This window comes from Cygnus atratus, chromosome 5 (assembly GCF_013377495.2).
Source record: "Cygnus atratus isolate AKBS03 ecotype Queensland, Australia chromosome 5, CAtr_DNAZoo_HiC_assembly, whole genome shotgun sequence".
NCBI classification, from domain to species: Eukaryota; Metazoa; Chordata; class Aves; order Anseriformes; family Anatidae; genus Cygnus; species Cygnus atratus.
The window spans coordinates 16,730,155-16,752,072 of NC_066366.1; the positions used below are offsets into that span (position 1 = coordinate 16,730,155).

Genomic DNA, 21,918 nt, shown 5'->3' on the forward strand with positions numbered 1-21,918 from the left:
CTACTTCAAACACACACTGTAATTGTGGAATCTGCTATGTTCTTTGACAAGTCCTAACACTTCAAAAAACAGTCTAGGAATAAAGGGAAATGAGAAGAGGTACTCCTGAAGAAGCTTTAATTTTTCAAAACATTTCAAATTCCTTGTACTATTACAGATGTACATCTAAAAAAAATAATTGGAAGAGGTTGAGCAATTCTCTAACACGTAACTGTAAATTTTATTGCAACAACCTACCGAACAAGTATTTGATTTTACTAGAGCAGAACACAAAGTTAAAACACAAGTGAGATTGTGTTAAGTCACGTAAACACTCTTAATTCTCATAATACATAGTCATAAATGGATTTTATTACCTTGTTTACTTGAAAAATAGCATTTTATCCTTCCAGTGTTGCCTAAGCCCCCTTTAAAAAACAATTTTAAAAAACGATTTTACTTTATAATACCTGTCATGATCAGCTTATAATCACAAAGTGGTCAATCTTAAGTGCAACTACACCATTTGAATTAAAACAAAAGGCAGCCGCAGAGGATACATACTAACTGCCTAACCCATTCTACATCATTTCAATATTACTGCAGAAGATGTTTCCTCATTCTTCATCTTCACCTAGAGCATAGTGTTACTCTGCCTTGACAGCATTCAAGTCTCTTCAGCCTAGCCTCTACTCTAAACTAGTACAATTTACAGTAGAATTAGTGATATTGTCCAGATAACCTTTATCTGCCCATATCAGTAAAATTAAAAATAGCGTTTGTGTTAAACATTCTATTAAAAACTCTGCAAACCCTGTGTCACAATGCCCTTTCTACCACATGGTCAGTATGTGTATTTAGCCATTATTTTGTAAATATTACCTTACAGCATGCAATGAGGCATGAGGCACACTTTTCCTTGCCTGTGAAGCAAAAAGTAGAGCTTGGGGGGGGGGGGGGGGGGGGTGGGGGGGGGGTAAGAAAGCAACTGCAATAAAAACATTGCAAAACTGAACTTTTGGGTAATATACATATGGAAGAACAAAAAGCTGCCAGTACAGATATTTAAAAGGCTACATGGAATCCTTGAGGCACATTAAGTGCTTTATTTCAATGCTGCATACTTTACTGAACTATTAATAACTCTCCTTCAATAGAATCTGTGAACTGTGAAAGACTGGATGAACTTATGACAATTCTGTAAATTGCAATTGAAGATTTTAAATGAAAAATAACAGAAGATTAATTAGCAATTAGAAGCTTAAAAAAGGCATCATGAACAAAACTCACAATATAGTAGGAAAGTAGCTTTTTCCCATTCATATGTTACATGGTCCCAGGCACTGCTGTATCAGAAATTTGAGCAGCACTCTTCTGAATACTTAGCAAGTTTTAAATGAAGTTCTGAACAGGAGTTTTGCCATGCTAAAGCTGAACAGAAGAACTTAAGTCACTGCCACTCCCTCTCCTCCCCCATTAATTCCCAGTGTCAGCCTTAAGCCCAAGGCCTTTGTGTGCAGTCAGGGTCTGTGCAGTCCAAATAACTTGTGTTCTGAAATAAACACCAGTTCCCCAAAACTTCAGCAGCTTCCGCACAAAGAAACCACACAAATGAAGGCATGAACTCGCTAGATTAAAATAAATTGAAAACATGCTCACAAAAAAGACAATGTAGCCCAGAGTTGTTTAAATTGTTTTATTTCAGAAATAAGACAGTATTATCCATTCAGCAGAGACCACCAAAATTAAAGATTAAGTCTTGCTTACTCTTTTCCAAGACTCATTAGGATTCCATCTGCCAGAGAAATACTCCCACCAATTCACACAGCTCTTCCAGCTCCCACCAGCCTGATCAGGCAAATAGGGTAAAATAAACTGACATTTTATTTTATTTTACTGCATCACAGATTTTTCACAATTGATCAGTAGATAGCATTCTAGCAGCTTTCTATGTTTCTATTTAGAGAAAGCACTAACAACTTTTTAATAAAAATCTGCCATCAGTTCTCATAATGCCAACCCATACTTGAAAGTCAAATCAAGAAGTATACCTATTCAAAATAGAACTCAAGATAGATCCTCAAAAGAATCAAATATTGATTTTATAAATTGAAGTTGGTATACTTGCTTAAGATCTATTAGCTGGGCTCTAAAATCCTTTGTATCATCATCCTCCTTCCAATCTGAATGCTAGTGAAGCAATGTTAGCAGACAAACAAGGAAAGGAAAAGGAAGTAATGCTGTATAACTAGAATCTGGACCAGTTACACATGTGCCCTGATCTTTCTCTTTGGCAAAGGAAGAGGGAGAAGTAACAGGCAAAGTAGTTATTAAAACTTGCCAGGATTTTAGATGCATGGCAGATTGCCTGATCCTACTGAGCACAGTTCAGAAACATTTCTTGGACTGTTAGGACTAACTTCAACATATAATGGGTAGGACGGATTTTTGTCCTAGACTGCAACAGTTAGCTTGAACACTAGTTATCATCCCATAACTGGGAAACACTTTCCAAATAATTAGAGAAAAAACTGAGTGGGATTTCACCCCTTATAAAACAATAGCGTAAGCCTTGGCTTTGTTTTATGCACAAATGGTAAAGCATTCAGATGCCGACAGTGTACTTCCTTAGGCTAACACCATACATATTCAAGTGAGATAAGACCAGAAATTACATAATTATCATTTAACTGCACTCTGAACTCTAAGTTCTAATATAAACGTTAATTTTGCTCTGGTTCATAAGACATTATTAAAGATTATACTCCAAGATCGTAGCCAAAAAATATCACTAAGCTAAAGAAACACCTTTGGATCTAAGGAGTGATTACTTTATAGTTGAAAGGTTTCCAAATTTTTTTGTACCAATTAACTAATTTAAAAGCAGTAGACAATTTTGATACATCTAAAATCAGGTTTTATACCTATATCTATCCATAGATACATGCACATTCATACAAACATAAAATTTCAATTAACGTTTAACTCTGAAAACCAACCCTGGAGCTTGACAAATAGCAACATCAGATTATAGTAGTAATAATTTCAGAAGCTAGTGGGAATAGTTTTTAAAGGTATCTTAGCCGGAATTTGGCCAAAATAAAGATGCCCATGTATTTCAAGGTTCATTTTCCCAGACACTTTGGAAATTAGTCTTTTCCTATTTAAATTTTTGTAAACTAGAAAGGACACTTCCCCATCCCCCCCACCCCAAGGACTTGTAAGATGTAATCAGTTTTGTTGTAAAATGTATACAATTAGATCACTTGGGGCAGATATTTTTCTAAGGGAGATGGTGATCTCTGACCCAGCACTAATATGCATGGATTTATTACCTTAAAGTATTATTAGGAATAAAACTTACACATGTTGAGATTAACTTCAGTTAAGATTAACTTCCTATTCAGCTTCATTTTTGTCATAATGAATGAGAAAGAACTGGTTTTAGTAAAATTATTGCATATGTACTTTCCTTCTGGAAGGCAAAAATTAAACTCAAAGGAAGTGTCTACAAATACCTACAGGTAACTACTTTATTAGCAATACTAAGCAATATCAGCTTTTTAATGTGAACAAGTTCATCCACAAGGATAATCACAGTATCATTAGACAAGTTCCGTTGTGCGATTTAGCCAGAGTAGTTATAAAATTAAGAAAACACTTTGATTAAACTTATGTTTCTTTCTAGAAAGACTTTTTAATCAGTTTCCTTGAAAACACTGTATATTGTTAGCAAGCAGTAAAGCACTAGTGTTGAAAGGCACTAGGATTGTTAGCTAGTGTAACTTACTGTTTCCAGTACAGATACAGGCACTTAAAAGCTTAATAAATCAAGCCTGTAAAACACTGCTGTATTTGTGCAGAAGTCTGCTACATTCATTAACATCTTCAACAAGTTGTCCTGCAGTTACGTGGATACAAGATTCATAGGGTAAATCTCTGTAGCACACTTTACAAGTTGGATCTTTCTTTGGCAGACACACGAGAAGTGGCTTGTGTGTACGTCTTAATTACGTCCTAAAAATGATAAGAAATATTCAGAACAAGTTCCACAGAAAGTAGTCGCAGAAACTTCAGAAAGAATTGCATACTTTTAGCAACAATTTTGTTATTCTATGTAGCAAGCACAGAATCTAGGCGAGTCTCAATTAAGTGTTGTTTGTTTTTTTTTTTTTTTTTTTTTTTTTAAAGAGTACAGAAAGTAGACGATTTGGTCTAAGGATCAACCTGAACAGCCTGCATTGCATTTACAGTTATCTTCCACTACCTTTAAGAAACAACTAAAACAAGATCATCTTGCATCACTGGTTAATCTACGTTTAATGTAGTTAGGAGTGATGCTTCCACATTTTTAGATTCCACATGCATTAATTCCTCCCATTTAAATCAAATGTAGATCAAGACTGATCTCTCACTTTGGTGGATTTATGAAAGAAATGAAAAAATCCAACCCATCAAAACTCAACAACGCAAGTCATTAACATACCTTTTTCCCTGTTTCAGCATTGTATTTGTCCAGCAATGATTGAATACGGGCACCATAGTCAGGATGAACATCAGTGAAGTTTTTCACCTTAACAGGAAGAAAACGAGACAAGAACTTGATTTCTCTCCATGAGATATTCTTCAATATTTTTCATATTCCATGGCCTATAACCAATACGTATAAGGAATAGAAGGAGGAAAACACTTTTCCAAAAAAAGTTTGAATCTGACCAGCCAGAAAGGACCAGCAAGTACAATGACTCACTGTTTCTATAGTGCCAAATAAAGAGGTCTTTCCCAGTGGAATTTTGTTTAAAGTCAGGAAAGTTCCAGTTCCTCCCTGACACTCACTTTCTCTTCCTTCTCTGTAGACAAACATTATCACAGAATCATCTAGGTTGGAAGAGACCTCCAAGATCATCTAGTCCAACCTCTGACCTAACACTATTGGCAGTCATCTGATTTTTGAAATACTAAGGTAAACATATAACGACATCCCTGATGTTCAGCAATCTTATTATTTCCAGCAGCAAAAAGTCGTTTTAACATGTTCTACATTTATTCCTGTAACTATGCACACATTTAAGCGTTCTGTATTCATAACTCCCGCACAAGAAAATCTAGAAGAATTCCTGATCTTCTCCATAAGCTTGTTGAGATTTTGATGAAAAGTTGCTACACTGCATGGAAGCCTGGAATGAAAAGCAACGACGAAAAATAGCTAGGCCACTTACAGCTCTCTTCTGAATGAAGAGTTGAGCGTCTTTAAGATGATCAGCAATATTTTTACACAGCCTTTGACGTTCATCCTCCTTCAGCACTTTGATATAGAAATCTCGCACCTTACAAACAGAAGCAGTTTTTAAATAGAAAGTTTTATTTTGAAAATTCAACAGTAAGCCATTCTATGAGCAGCAGTCCATAGTACTTGGAATTCATTATTGCTGAAAAAATAGCTTTCACTTACTAGTCAGGCAACACTTAAATACAAGTCCAAAGGCAGCCAATTTGCAAGTTGTTTTATCTTTTTTCTCTGGAAGCAAACGTGCTAACAACCCATTTCAAGCTTGAAATCACTGATTATCTGATTAGTTAAAAATGTGCTGTTGGGCTCCAATTCAGGAATTGATGATCATGACATTACATGCATATTCTAGGTTTAGTACCTGCATTCACCAGTTGCAGGAAGATTGAATGTCACTACCTCTAAATATTAACGCTCAAACATAGATGGCAGAGGTCTGTAAGAATTCGTTAACTGTCCTGTTAGCAAAAGCTCAGTTATTCATCATTATTAAACTATACAGAGATCTTTCAAACCTCTATGGTATCTGAACTTCAGGTTAGACCAAATGCTTCAGCAAAGAGATTCGTGATTGAATGCTCCTTGTTAATATTCTTTAAACAGCCTATACACTCATCTTCTGTAATAAGCAGCATAAAAGCCTCATACATCATACCTGAGACACATTATCTTCATTTGCACTATTGAAACGCTGCACATCTCCTGAAACACACATGCGGCTCTCCTTCACAACAGGCTGATCTTCTGGACCAGTAAAACTGTTTGGATAATAGTTTGGGGCACCACCTGAGAAGTGAACACACACACGGTTGGGAGGGGGAAAAAAAGAAATCAGATGTCAGGTCTCAGGTTCATTTAGAAGACAGTGTGCTTTGCCTAAAAGAACCTAAAAATCAATTACAATTCACCTTATTAAAAACAGTTGTCAACTTTATTTCTGGTCAACATATAGCTCAAGATCAGCTGTCTTTTAGCCAGTGCTTAAAAGCACTTACTACAAACAGAATTTACCTAAGTCTTTGGGTAAAAAACAGGCTTCATTTCAGAAATAAGGAGGTCTGGCCGTTTTCAAAACGCCATTACTGAGAATTTTTAATGAAATTGTGGAGGTCATTCGAGTTTTAGTCCAAAGGCAACATAAAAGTATACTTCCATCTGCTTATTTGAAATAGTGTTAAGTTGAACTACGTAAGGGTCTGTATTTTAAACACAATGAACTTACAAGACTTTTAAAAATTTTTTTTTTTTTTGAATCTGCTCTTGGACCAGAGTAGTCATTTTCAAGTTCCTGTTTTTAAAGTATTTCCGCCTCCTCCTTCAAGAAGTGTTAGGACCCGTAGCCCCGAGGAATACATGTTTGCAGCATGAGGCATAGCTTAAGCGTATACTTGCTTATGCTTAGGTATAAATCAGTCACTATTGAACAAACACTGACAGAACACATCATGTAATAGAGGTAAAGTTAAAATTCTATTCCTGACATTTATAGTCTTAGCTTTCAGTTTCTTGGAAGTCACAAAGCAAAGCAGTTCTACTTTTTAATGAGTCTATATTTGCCTTTTTAAAAGATTTAATCTCTTGTATGTCAGAACAGATTTTTGCCTATAAGTAAAAACAAAATAGCAATGAAGTTCCGTGAAATCAGTTCTCAGGCATATTTCTTAAGTTTAAACAATTAATATTTTAGAACTTTTGAAATAAATCTCTTAACAAGTATGTTCCTAGACATAATTAAATGAACAAGCTAGGTACATAACTGAATTCATTTGACTTTGGGTATTCTGCAAGTGCCCTGACGATGACCTACCTGTAAGTTTTCAAAACACATTTTAAGCTTCACTTTGTTTAAAACTAAGTAAAACTCCATTCTTACAGGAGCTTCTTGTGTGGAGTTTACTCCACACAAATATCCAAACTGTGTTTTTCTGAAGTAATGCAAGAGATAGAGCCTTTATATATTTACATAATTGGTATGCGTACACATATGTATATATACACACAAATTGCAAACAAGTATTTGTCACAAGTGACAGTTATATACATCAAATTGAAAGCCCAGTTAGGAACTATCAATTATTTGATACAAGGCAGAAGTAAGAATGAACATCCACATCCTTTTGAAACATTAAAAATGCATACAGAACGCATTCTGAACACATTCTGTAATCCACATACATATGCTTACATAATGTTTCTCACCATGTGAAAATAAGTTTTTGGCTATTAATATCTATTTAGCAAATATCTTAAATCCCCTATGAACAGAAGAAACCGTACATGCTTAAGTATCATTGTATTTAAATTTAAAAAACTTAAATTTAAAGGATTTTCATTAATACCTTGATTGTCAGTCACACACATTGGTCCATCCCTCTGATAATTGGCCACACGAGCTCTGAAGGGGCAGTTCACAGGAATTTGTAGATAGTTAGGTCCCAGACGATGCCTATGTGTATCAGCATACGCAAAAAGACGACCCTTTAAAAATGCATAACAAACATTAATAGATCTCTTTCAACCTTAGACTTAAAAATTTATGAAATATGAACATCTGAAATATGGTCTAGTGGAAAGTGTCCTTGCCCATGACAGTTTGGACTTGCGCAAAGCATTTGACACTGTCCTGCATGACATCCTTGTCTATAACTGGGAGAGACACAGATTTAACAGATAGACCACTCGGTAGATAAGGAATGCCTCAAACAGTTGCAGTCAACAGCTCAACATTCAAGTGGAGACCAGTGACAAGTGGCATTTCTCAGGGATTGATATTGGGACCAGTGCTGTTTAACATCTTTGCCAGCAACACGGACAGTGGGATTGAGTGTACCCTCAGCAAATTTGCCAATGACACCATGCCAAGTTGTGTGATGCAGTCAACACACTGGAGGGAAGGGATGCCACCCAGAGGGACCTGAGACAGGCTTGAGAGGTGGGCTCGTGTAAGCAGCATGAAGTTCAACAAAACCAAGTGCACGGTTGTGCACCTGAATCAGGGCAATCTCAAGAACAAATACAGACTGGGCTGTGAATGGATTAAAAGCAGCCCTAAGGAGAAGGACTTGAGGGTGTTGATTGATGCTGGCTCACATTGAACTTCTCAACGTGTGCTTACAACAGCCCAGAAAGCCAACCATAACCTGGGCTGCATCAAAAGACTGGCCAGCAGTTTGAGGGAGGTGATTCTCCCCTTCCACTCTACTCTCATGAGACCCCACCTGGAATACTGCAGCCTGCCCTTTGGCCCTCAACACAAGAAAGTCATGGACCCATTGGAGTGAGTCCAGAGGAGGGCCACAGAACTGGAATGGAGTGCTGGAGCACCTCTCCTGTGAAGACAGGCTGAGGGAGTTGGGGTTGTTTGGCCTGGAAAAAAGAAGGCTGCAAGGAGACCTTATAGTGGGCCTTCCAGTACCTAAAGGGGGCCTATAAGAAAGCTGGAGAGGAACTTTTTACAAGGGTATGCAGCAAGAGGACAAGTGGTAATGGCTTTAAAGTAAAATAGGGTAGATTCAGATTAAAGGAAGAAATTCTTTCACTAGGAAGGTGATGAGGCACTGGAAGAGGTTGCCCAGAGAAGCTGTGGATACCCCATCCCCGGAAGCATTTAAGGCCAGGTTGGATGGGGCTTTGAGCAACCTGGTCTAGTGGAAGGCGTCCCTGCCCATGGCAGGGGGCTGTAATGAGATGGTTTTTAAGGTCCCTTCCAACCCAAACCATTCTATGATTCTACAAAACAGTGATAGCAATACTTTCATAAACAAGGAAATATGAGATTTTGCCTGAAAAGCATACATTGACTGTAGTTTACCTGCAGCATCTTATCAGGGCTAGGTTCAATACCAGGTGGCATGTTGTTAGGATCATATGCCATCTGTTCTACCTCTGCAAAGTAATTTACAGGATTCCTGTTCAAGACAAGCTTTCCCACAGGAATGAGAGGGTAGTCACCATGTGGCCAGATCTATAAGACATAAAGCACATGCATTAAAATAAATGTTGTATTATGTAGCTTAAATAATAAAACAGGCAAGAGCTACCTAATAGTCTCAATTGAGAGAATACATTACTGAAGTCATTTCTATTTTGCTAACAAACAGCAAACATTGAGGAACGTCCAAGTCTTTTGCAATTCAGAGTATTCATGCAACTTATTTCATCACAGCATAATCTCAGCACTTGACTACTTAAATAAAATACCCACAGGCACTTGAAGAGATGCCTAGGAATGCAATATTGTAGGTGGAACTGGTAGCATGATTATTTTCAGCTACTACAAAATATAACCAGCTTAACTAGCCTTTTCTTTCTCCTCTTGGCCTAAACTTTCAAGGTCAAAATTATTTAGCCATTTCTGGGGAGCAATATTAGAAGGAAAAAATACAAGTCTGTTAGTCTTTCAACATGCCATTCTTTGGAATAGCAAATAGAAGTCTGACAAAAGACAAGACCAGCATCAGAAACTACATGATCAACAACATTCAAAACTAGCTAGCTCAGGGTGTGACTATGATCTGAGATCAGACTTTTGAAATGCAATACAGTTGTAATCCACAAGCTCGAATCAAGCCCTAACCATATTTCACCAAGGAAGAACAACATCAGATTTTACACTATACCACAGGAATTGGATCTTATTTCCAGCTTTCTGGATTAAATACTTGAGGGAAGAACACTCAAAATTCCAGTAACTGGACATATTCCCCCCCACCCCATGCCCCAATATGTTTTACAGGTATTGGATTTCATCTCTGGAATTTCTGACTCATCCTGACCATGTAATAAACAGCACACTTAAAAAAAGCAAAGTGATAGGAATAAAAGGGACAGACCAACTGTAGTGATAGGAACTGGACCTTAAACAGTGCTACTCTGTGGAACCTGTTTGTTTTATTTGTTTATGGATAAGCTTGTTTCTGGCATTTCCTAAATTTTGACCTCATGACCTCTTAAACAAGCTGAAATAGAATATTCACAGTTGTAGCAGCTATACCTTAGTTAAATCAAAAGGATTAAATGGAAACTTCTCTGCTTCTTCAAATGTCATAACTTGAATGTAGAAAGACCAGGACGGGTAGTTGCCATGGGCTATGGCATTGTAAAGATCACGTATTCCATAATCAGGATCAGTAGAAGCCAGCCTTCCTGCTTCCTCTACAGAAAGATTTTTGATGCCCTGATCAGTCTAAAAGCAATGAAAGAAATAGAACCAGTTATAAATGCAGAAATTACGAAAAAACATTTAAGAACGTGTTTTTAACAAGACTCAAGATCTAAGAGCATGATTGTCCATCTCCTAATCTCCAGTAATTTAAGTTCAGAGTACATTCAGTAGTACATAGTACATTCAACAGCTGCCTTCCAAATGAAAATTAGTTCTATGAAAAAATAGAAATTAGAAAGAGTCCAGATGAGGGCCACAAAGATGATCAAGAGGCTGGAGCACCTCTGTTATGAGGACAGACAGAGTTGGGGTTGTTCAGCCTAGAAAAGAGAAGGCTGCAAGTAGATCATATAACGGCCTCTCAGTACCTAAAGGAGATCCTACAAGAAAGCTGGGGACGTAAACTAAAAGAGGGTAGACTTCGTTTAGATAAGAAAAATTCTTTACTATGAAGGGTGATAAGGCACTGGAACAGGTTGCCCAGATAAGTTGGAAGTGTTTAAGGCCAGGCTGGATGGGGCTTTGAGCAACCTGGTCTAGTGGAAGGTGTCCCTGTCCACGGTGGAGGGATGGGGTGGAATTAGGTGATCTTTAAGGTCCCTTCCAACCCAAACCATTCCGATTCTGTGAAATAAATGTAATGCTATACCACAGAACAAGAACACGATACAGCACATCAAATAAAGATGTTTCCCCTTACAGGTGGAGTATTCCCATCTCTTCCTACAGACCACATGCCAACACAAACTGATAAAAGGGTGGCAGCCTTCAATGCTGAACACCCTACATGAACTGTATTTTTTTAAAACTTTTTTCTCCTTCCCCTTAATTTCTGACACTTAGCACTGAAGTCTCATTTTTATAAGCTTCTGGCACCTCAAAAGCTAAGAGCTGCTATGCAGTCCTCCTTGGTTTAACACAATGGTTTCTCAAGTCTTGCTCCAAAGCTATGTCCAGCCTCTACAAACATCTAACAAAGTAAGAAGCTGCGTTGTCTTTAAAACTGATGGGAATTTGTTTCCAAGCAGGTTGTGCTACCAAGTACTTTCTGACAAAGTCATGAAAGTTCTGTAAGCTTCAGCCACAGAGCTCTTAAGAAGTGAGGATTATACTGCGTGACTCACATACACCTTAGAAATACTGTATCAGCATAACTCTTATACAGAAGACTAACAGGAACAATAATCAGAGCCAGAGAACTTTTACCTGAAGAAACAGCTGTTGAATCTGAACTACTCTGTAGCCATGAACATATCACACACATTAAAACATTTCTAAACAGGAACATCCTTCAATTTGTTAGACGTATGCAACTGATGAAAAACATGCACCATTTACATTTAGTCTATGCATGAAAAAAAATATTTTCTGAATTAAACTAAAAATTAAATACAGAACATTCAGACAATCTTCAAGTTTTAAATTCAATAGGACGTATCTTTCCAATAGGTAACTGGAGAAGAACGTACCTTCACATGAAATTTGCAGTAGACTGCCTTCCCACTAGCATTAATCAGTTTAAAAGTATGTGATCCATATCCATTCATATGACGATATCCATCAGGAATACCACGGTCACTAAACAAGAAAGACACCTAAAGAGAAGAACCCAACAATATTTGCTCATTCACCAGTTCAAATAAAGGACCATTTGAGACAAAGGTCACTTATATTCATCTGCATCACTGGAAGTCATCTTAACATGAGAAAATCCTCTAGCATGTTATAGTTTAGGTTTCTAAGACTTAATAAACAAAGACTGCTTAGGCTTTCCACACACAAGGATGTGAACTGAACTTGTGTGAAGAAATATGGCCACATGAAATATTCATTATCATTAACATTAATGTACAACATTAACCTATCATTCTCCTAAAAGCACAGGGCAGATAAGCATGGATAATTTATATATACAATTTTCACCAGGTTTTAAGAAAATATCTGAAATGCAAAGTTCTGAGTAACTAATTTCTCAAGCAATAAACATACCACCACACAAAGCTATTCAAAATGCAGCTTCCTTTAGGCTTATTACCACAAACAATGCTTGTGATACCACTTCCCAAATAGTAGTAACTAAAAGGCTTCCATATGAACCCATTTTCCTTTGGAAAAGGATACAAAAGTTTGATTTTGTATTTGCCTTTTTTTTTTTTTATAACATTCTTCTCTATACGCTAATATTAATATGCAGTTTGCTGTTAATCGGTATTCTCACTACTTTAATACTATGAAAGTCTACTAACTTCCCCTTCATCTCTATGTAAAATATGATTATGAAAACAAAAATCCTACCTATTTCATAGTCTATAAAAGAAAAGGCAAAACTAGAAAAACATGCCAAGAGCATTAAAAGCTATAGAAGGCCTTTGACCTTTAGTGTTATTCAAAGATTATGTGGAATCCAGATAAAGCAATTTCAGTTAAAAACTTACATTGCCATAACATGATATTCAAGAGAACCTTACCTGATGCAAAGACTCGGGGCGAAGACTCCAGAAGTCCCATACCATATCTGCATCCTTCAAATGAGTCTGAGGGTTCCTCTTTTGGCTATGGATGAAGGATGGAAACTAATTTGTCAGGGGGAGGGGAGGGAAAAAAAAGTTTTACTTCATTTTCCAAGTTATACAGGATATGCTAAGCAACTGCTGGTACTGAATAAGATGTACAGTTTTTTTCCTAATACATTTTTATCTATGAAAGGAACAAGACACTGAAAGATGAGAGTTTTTCAATTACCATAACTTTACTGATTTGCCTCTAAAAGCAAAATATTTACAGTTACGATAAACAGGATGCTCAAAGCCAGACAATGCTTTCAACTTCTGCCTAATAAAATAAGGCAAGCACTCAGATTTCATATAAACTATTGGATATTTAAATCCAAAATGAATAGAGATATAAAATATCATATTATAAAATATGAATTTAAGTCGTACAGAACAAGTCTACTCTCATGAAAATCCCTTCTTCTTAAAGATACAAAGTACAGTTAAACTTATACTAATAATCAGATTTAATACAAAATAATTTATAATACAGAAGAATTTATAAGAAGCTTTTCAACTTTCCTTCAAATAGCCTTGAAATTTAGAAGACATCTACAGAGTAAAATAGCTATTTCTAACACCAGTGAAGCTGAGATGACCTGAAGGTTAAAATCACAATTATTTACCTGATAGCTATTATGCAGTGACATGTGCAATAGCAAACAACTAAGCATGTGTGGTATCAAAGTACCAACATAACTAATCAAGCATTAGCTCTTATTAAAGTTTGTTTTAAATACTACCTTATCAAATCAAAAGCCATTGGAACATCCAATGGATAGAGTTTAAGCATGTCAAAACACAAAATTTTGCTTCTCAGTGAAGCAAGAATATGATGTGAACAAACTTTTGGACTCTTTCACGAAGTACCATTGTCTTTGGTGCTTACTTACCAACATCGCATCCCGAATAAAGAAGATAGGAGTATTGTTTCCCACAAGATCCCAGTTACCCTCTTCTGTATAGAATTTCATTGCAAAGCCTCGAGGGTCACGAACTGTATCAGCTGACCCAGATTCTCCAGCTTGAAGAAACAGAAGAACACACAGAAGTGTTACAATATGAAACAAATTCTAAGCATAAAACTATGGAACTTTAGAATATGCCATAAAATCCTAGAAGAGTGTTTGGTTTTGATTTTTTTTTTTTTTAAGTCTCTTCTTTACCATGGAATTTATTATATTTGCAATAATACTTCAGGCAGTGCCTGAAGCTTCTGAAGTGTAAACAGACACCCACCCAAGCATTCGGGCCATAGTTAAAGCAAACAAGTACATCCACTCAAACCAATAAAGAGTAGAATTTGCATCATCACTAACAGACATCAGATAAGGCTGAATTGGCAAAAAGCATATTAGTTCATGTGCATCGAATCCCATTGTGAAAGCTCTTGTTTGGAAGGTAGCAATCTAAGTAGCATATGCAACTTATAGAAGAGTTGCAATGCTTCTAATTTCCCCCCTGCTTTACCCAAAACAATCCTTTCAGTGGGTAGATCTACACCACATCAAAAGTATCCACCATGGTACCTGATCAAAAGCATTCTAGATGTATTCAGAAACAGTTAATGCTAGCCAGCATGATGAAATAAGTAAGACACTCAATCTCTTTGAAAATCATTGTTTACTACAAAATAACTAGGAAGAAACACATTCAAACATAGCAGGGAAAGGAAAGATAACAATGCAACACCCCACTTTAGCACAGTCTGCTCATCAAGCTCAGCTGCATGCTTTTTGCCCCAACCCCCAGAGGGCATTCCATGAGCACCTGAGTTTTGGTGACAGTAAAAGGCTAGTAGGCCAAAAACTGCATCTACGTCAGCCTTGTCATCTTCCTCCCCTTCCCTTTTCTCCAAGGCTATTTCCAGAACTAAATCCTCATTAGAATTTTTTAAAACATAGAATAGTAACATACCTTTTTAAAGGTCATTTTTCTATCAGGTATAAGATATCTCTTATAATGCATGTTTTACCTAATATCATTTAAGATTGTCAATTCATTCATTCAGCTCTTTAGAAAAAGAAAGAAGAGTTCGTTTAGAAAAGATTGTTATTTGCCTAGAGCTTATTTTCCACACCATTCATCTCAAAGTCATTAATACAGCATAAGAGATTTCTAGTCTTCAAATTTCAAGCATAAAACTGCAGTATGCAAGTGTTGTGTTTTTTTTTTTTTTTACGATCCATCCAGAAACAAAAGTAAGCTTTCCATCAGAATCAAAAATAGCAGACTACCATTTCTTTCTTCCACATTCTAAAGGAGAAAGTACCAACAGAAGTACCTACCAACAGAAGTACCTACAGTGGGTTCTTGCCACAAGGCACAGACCCTGCTTATCATTGCTTAAGGTCTTAAAAATTAAATGAAATTGACAGAAGAGGAATTAGGTGCCATAACATTTCAAAATACCTGAAGTACAATTTAAATGCTCTGTAATGCAAACGTATCAATATCAGTGTTAACTATTAGTACCCATGTAAAAAGATACACAATAACTTTAGAGCCTTACCAACAGTTGAGAACCGTATAGCAATTGGTGTTCTTTTTCCAATGTGTTCAAACACTTTTGCCTTACAGTACTTTGTAATATCATGAGTCACTTCAAAATAGCCAAAAGCACCTGAAAAAAGTATTCAGAAATATCAGATTATCAAGATACTTTCCTACCACTCGCAGAGCACATTATTCAGTGGTGCACGTTTGACCATAATAAAATCAAAAGAAATCATGGAAATACACCAGTTTAAATCTATGTGCTAAATCACCCGAGAACAAAGTTCATATCACACACAACATACTACTTGCACAGCATTTCCCCCTCCCTATCCTGAACATGTTAACAGATCCTGGCAGCAATACAGGCCTTTCTTCTGCTCTACAAAATAACAAACAATAACTCTGAGTGCTTTTCTGCCAAGAGTTTACATATTTCTCTCTGAGCAAGACATGCATTTCTTCAATCCTGGCATGTGTTGCAGCACTGTCAGTCCATCTTTAAACCAGATGAAGCAACACAGTTATTCTTACTCCCACAGAGGAATTTTTCTGTATACGCTCACATTACAATAAGATTGAGTCCCATATTTTATGAGCTATATGTAACAAAACAGAGATGCCAGTTCCACAACTATGAAGGAACAGACAGATGAAGCAGAGAGCGCAGCAGATAGTGTAGTATTAAGAAAACCTAGTGGCTATAATTACACTTCTAGACTTTTTAAAGTGGTTTCATTGCTTTGAGCTTTGGCTTTGACCATTGGCATAAAGATTAAATTTTTATCAAGAACAGCAAATCCATAGCATGTTAACTGCTTATTAAAACTGAATTAAAAAAAACCTTTAAAAGTCACTTTAAGCTTCACATGCTTGATCCATCTACCTTTGGGTCAAAGATACTACAGGTAGTTCTAAACTAGGCTTTATTTCCTGTTCTCACTGTTATTAGTATAACTATATTATAGATTATATTGTAATGCAATGCATCTATAACAACTGGCTCTCTCTCAAAGATTTTAAAGCCTAGTGCTGCATGAAGAAAAACACAAATAAGTATTAATGAAACATACCTGCTCCTTTTGCATGCACAACTCTTTCAGGAATCCTCTCTCTGTCAAAATGAGCCATCTCATCAGTGAAAACAACATCTTGAACCAGAAGAGGACCACGGGGCCCTACTGTCATAAGATTAAGCTTATCCCCAATTGGGTTCCCAGCACCAGTGGTCAAGACATCTGGCTTCTGAAAGTGATAAAGTCAGTATCAACACCAGAAACCGAAAATCCTCTAAGCCACATAACACGCATATCTGGTCAACAGTTGTATCACCGGACATATGAAAGTACATTAGAAAACAGCATAAGATTCTGGAACTTGTTACAGAATCAGAGGCACAGCTGCATCAGCACAGCCCTATGTCTGAGGCTACTTAAGAACAGCAGTTAATGCCATATATAACCATGGAATGTTTTCAATGGTTCAGAAGTTTTACTTACTAAGACTTTACCTTGCTTCAAGAAAAATATGAAGTCACAGCAATGACTAGAAGGCACACATTACTACCATCATTAGTCTGAAAGAGCCGTGATAATGACATAAGCAGGAACACCCAGGGAATCACTCCAGATTCAAACCATTGAAGGAAGAGGATTATCAGAAGCCCTACTGTAAGTAAATATCTGTGAACAGGACAGGAAACCAGAACGGTCTTTTTAAAGAAATTGCCTGAAACAGCCCACATTCATTCTTTCCCCACCCTTCCATACCATGTCTAAGTTAACCATTCTTGTAGGCTACTTAACAGCGCAGCACCTTTGTGCAGTAGGAGTGACCCTGTACTCAAAGATGACAGACACCCCAAGATAACTTCAGGAAACAACTGCTAGAATTCTGTAGCATTATTTAACTAGCGTACTCCCACTTCCTTTAAAAAAATCCAGCAGAAAAGAATTTATCTGCATCACATCTACATTCATACTCTCCCATAACGTGACAGATCCATTTTGCTGAGTACTGCATAAAACATAGCAAGCAAAAGTACATCAGCGCTAGAGACCTAATGGCGGCAGACATAAATTTTTTCCCTGGGGCACATATGTTAACTGTTAGGAGCAGGGGCAGCGTTGGTCAAGGATATTGAACAGAATTCAAGTTGGCAAGAAAAGAATAAGCAAAGAACTTGCAACAGATATTTGAGCTCAAATATCTGAGTCATACTACGGGTATTCAACACTAAATCCACATTTATACATTGCACTAAAGTGACATATATCCACATGGGATACTAGTACCGTCCCACCCTTTTCTGCCAGAAGCATCCACATAACTGAACCATGGGAAATGCACCAGGACAAACTCACTAATCCCCTCCCTCTTACAGTTTCATTAATGAAAAGGGATGGGATGGACAAAGTAACCCTTGATGAGGCATTTACTACTATCAGTGACTTCATGGGGTTCCAACTTTAATCCTGACAATCCACATTTTTCCTCAAGGGTTTTAATCCTATCACTGAACAGGCAAAATTCCAACCTGTACCTTGTGGAAGAGTATGCTGCACGCAGCTAGCCTCCAGATACTTTCCAAGAGACAACTCCGAGACAGGGGAAGAACAATTACTCACATCTACACCCAAAGCTCTGGGTGAGGTGAAGCACGCAGGAGGAGTCGTATGCCTTTGCTTAACACTGGTACATGAATAACCACACAAAAGACATTTGACAGGATAACTGCATTTCCAACGTGTTCTTACTAATATGCAGCATGTGCTAACTGACTTGAAATCACAAAATAACTAGGTCCTTTATTCTTCATTCACTAATTCATTAGCTATAAGCATATATTCAACTCCTAGACTACTTCAGGATATTTGAAATGCTAGCCTACACTGAAGTTCACACAAACTTTAAAGAATGTACCCAGTTACAAACAAGAACATTACAGATGTTCAGAAATTTACAAAGTTGCCACTTAAGCTGTATTTACTCTCAAGTCCAAGAAACTTTTACCTCAATGAAAATACTATCTGTAGTTTGGCAATGGAAATAAAAGTGGAAGCTGTTCTCAATATTCTTTCCCCTACTTCTGTTCTTCCTACCTTATATTACGCTCAGTTTTAAATTGGCCAAAGAAAATGATTTCACTGCTCACTTTGAGCAGTCACCAGGGCAGATGGCACAGCAAGTTCTCTCATCCTTAGTTATGCTAAAGGTTTAACATCTCAAAATAGTATTCTAATAAACACATGTCCACAGATGAGACTAAAAAAATTGTCATGATACATGAGGATTTTATACTCACATTTAAAACTCAAATTTTAAACTTTTTGGTCAAGAAAATTTTGCTTAGGTAAACACTTAAAAAAATCCTGCACTCTTTTTCTTTGATTTTCATTACTTTTGCCAATTAAAAGTTTCACATTTCTCAAAGACAAAAACAATATTCATTTTAATAAATTCATCAATTTTTGGTATTGATGACCGTCATACTCATTTAAGACGAGCAAGCTCTTTGTAATGTGAGAAAAACAGATCCCACCGATGGCATCCTAAGCTTCTGTATCTTCCTCTCCACATTTCTTGTACTACCATTCATTAGACGTTTCCATCCTTCCTACATGTTCTGCACATACAGAAACTTCTGCTGCATCCTCACTCCACAGCAGCCTGTGGCACTGCAACATGAAAACCCTGTGCACGGCTCAAACACCATTTATAATTTCTGCATGCTACAATTCAAAGAGAAGCAAACTTGGTGACCAGATTCTGGCACATTTTCCTAACACGACACAGCTCTTAAGACACCCCCCTGCAGTCCACAGAGTGACATTATAAAGTCACTGATGTTTATGTCCTTGTGAAGCAGCTACCTAGCTCCACCCAGTCCACTGAGGCACAGAGAAGTCACAGTGAGCTACCCTGCTCATCTGGAATTGTTTACAAATTCTGAGAAGCCCAGTAGGTTTAACTATATGGTGGTAGGACTATAACGCATATACCTACTCCCATGACCTGCTGCTCAGCAAAGCCCTTGGTAAGCGACGGACAGCAGGAAAAAATCCACCATGTATCTTTAGTCTTAAAAAGGAGTTTTTGACTTACATATAGTATTATAATACCTTCAGCATAATTATCTGAAGGAAAAAAACTCTGCATGTTAGTTAAAAGCTACATATGCGGTGAAGGACAAAGGCTGGTAAATACAGCCCTTCTCAAATGAACAAGCTATACTGTTGCCCAAAAACCTATTTCTTCCACAACATTAGCATATAAAACTACTAGAAATAGTAGCTAAAAATACATCTTTCTGAAACAAAGCATATCAAAAACATTTTTGTGATGAGTTTTGTAGCTGTAAAGTCTCTTGTATAGGAAAACTTTCTAAGATGTTCTTTCTAATGTTGGCATGAGAAGTACAAACACTTTTTCAACCAGTATGATATATTCCCCTTAGTTTCAGGGTAATAGCATGCAGGGCACACAAAACAAGTCCATCCCTGTGAGGAAGGAGAAGGAAACACATTAGTTCCAAGAATTCTCAGAGTACTTCTGGGTCTGAGTTTGATGCCTGTATTTTCATATGGTTGGGAACCGCATACAGTCAAAACTTTAAGAGATGAACATGTAGATTCAAACCCACTGTCACAGGAATCAAAGCCAGAAGAATTTTAGTCACAGCTGTTGTAAACACCAATACATCAAAGTGCATACTTCCAGGCATTACTGATACTTTGCACCTTATACAAGTCACTTTAAAATTCTAATAAGCCTTCCCTACTTTCTATCATAAGGTCCATGACTCCTTACGAAACACAGGCTCTGAGCTACCTCCCAATCTCCAAATTAACCTTGGACTATATTTAAATACTGTTTCACTACAGAAAAGCTGACATCTATATAAATAATATTATCCGCTATACAAGAAAATACTATGAAATATGGCAGAATATGACAAAGCCACAATTCACCACTGGAATAGTCTTCATACAGTACTTTTTTGGTGCAAAGAAGAAAAATAAATTCGACTACAAACAGGGGGAACTGTTCTCTTAAGAAGTAACCCTTAAGCAAACTCTTAAGTAAAGCAGCCCATTGTGTTTTATGAGATGGCTGGTCAGTATGAGCAGCACAGGGAGCATTTAATGCCCCATACGTGTTCCTGTCAACATACGTAGTGGAAACTGACACGGCGACTTGCTGAAGAGGCACGAGACCAGGCATCGCAGCGCTTACACGTTTAAGCAAGTATTTTGGTGGGCATTTACTTGGGCAGGAGGGCTCTGCTGCCGATTACACATTCCTACGCTTTGCACCAACCTCTTGTCCCGGTGCTACTCGTAAACAAACCCCGCTGCTATTACCCCTCACTGCCTTCCCCCAGCCCCAGCTCAATGCTGCGGGTGCCCCCCCGAGGCACCCCCCTCTCCCCTCAGGGCGCCCCGCGACCGTTACCGCCCCGCCGCCGCGCACCTGCGAGCCCCGCTGGCTCTGCCACTGCTTCAGCTGCTCCGCGGCGACGTCGCGGCCGTCAGCCATCTTGCGAGCTGCGGAGCCCCCCGAGCGGGCGGTCGAGACGGCAGGGAATGGCGGGCGGGCGGGGCGGAGCCGGGCTCGCTCCCAAGCAGGAGGCAGCGGCAGCAACGAGGTGACCCCGCACAGCAACTCCCGCCGCACCGCGCCCCGCAGCGCCTGCGAGTAGCGGCAGCCACCGCGCCCACGCCTCTCCCCCGGCGCTGCGCCCACCCACCCTCGCCGCTCCGCCCAATAGCCCCGCGCCCGGGAGGCAGCGCCAGCTCTGAGTGGCTCAGAGGGATGTCAGTCAGAGAAGTGGGCCCCCCCCCCCCTCCCCCCACCCACCCCAGAGGGGGCGGGCGGGTCGTGGTGCGCGAGGCGGCGACCGTTGGTGCTCTGAGGGGAGGCGGGCGGCTGCTGAGGGCTCGCTCCTTAGTCAGGCTCTAATGCGTGTAATTAGTCGCATAGGGGTGTGTAAGCTTGATTTCTGTCACGTGTGTTTAAGGAGTCCGAGCTTTCCAAAGCTGTTGGCTGGGCAGAAGTTATTCAGCAGTGTAGAAAGTAACAGGATGAGGGCACGGAAAAACAGCGGGCTCGGGGAGTTTGTGAGGCAAGGATTTCAGCAGGAGAAAGGCTTCTGTTGCACAATGCAAGTGCCCAGGTGCATAGTTAAATGTTCATTCTTGTATCTGTACTTCAAAGGAGGTGTAGGTGATAGTTAACATTACTCATAACTCACGTGTGCCCAATTGTAAACAGTATTTCTTCAGAGGCCTCAAGTTGTAACCTAAAAAAAAAAAACACTTTCACCGCTGTTACAAACAAGAAAACACCCTGGGTTATATTTACAAATGAGGTAAATACAGCCCTCCTCTCAGGCACTTGCAGTTCTGCTCCTACAGCCCTTGTGTGCTGAGCTTTCT

General features: G+C 38.4%; 1 protein-coding gene across 1 annotated transcript; it reads right to left on the reverse strand.

Moving 5' to 3' along the window:
• Nucleotides 1-3,494: 3,494 nt before the first annotated feature.
• CAT (catalase) lies at nucleotides 3,495-21,403 on the reverse strand. Its single transcript, XM_035552028.2, has 13 exons — nucleotides 20,954-21,403; nucleotides 16,555-16,726; nucleotides 15,498-15,608; nucleotides 13,879-14,009; nucleotides 12,902-13,006; nucleotides 11,903-12,028; nucleotides 10,263-10,454; nucleotides 9,081-9,233; nucleotides 7,609-7,747; nucleotides 5,925-6,055; nucleotides 5,199-5,306; nucleotides 4,466-4,552; nucleotides 3,495-3,996 (listed from the first exon to the last, which is right to left on the reverse strand). Exons 1-13 carry the CDS (start codon nucleotides 21,017-21,019, stop codon nucleotides 3,931-3,933), a joined length of 1,587 nt encoding a protein of 528 aa, XP_035407921.1. The 5' UTR covers nucleotides 21,020-21,403; the 3' UTR covers nucleotides 3,495-3,930.
• Between the last annotated feature and the right edge of the window lie 515 nt (nucleotides 21,404-21,918).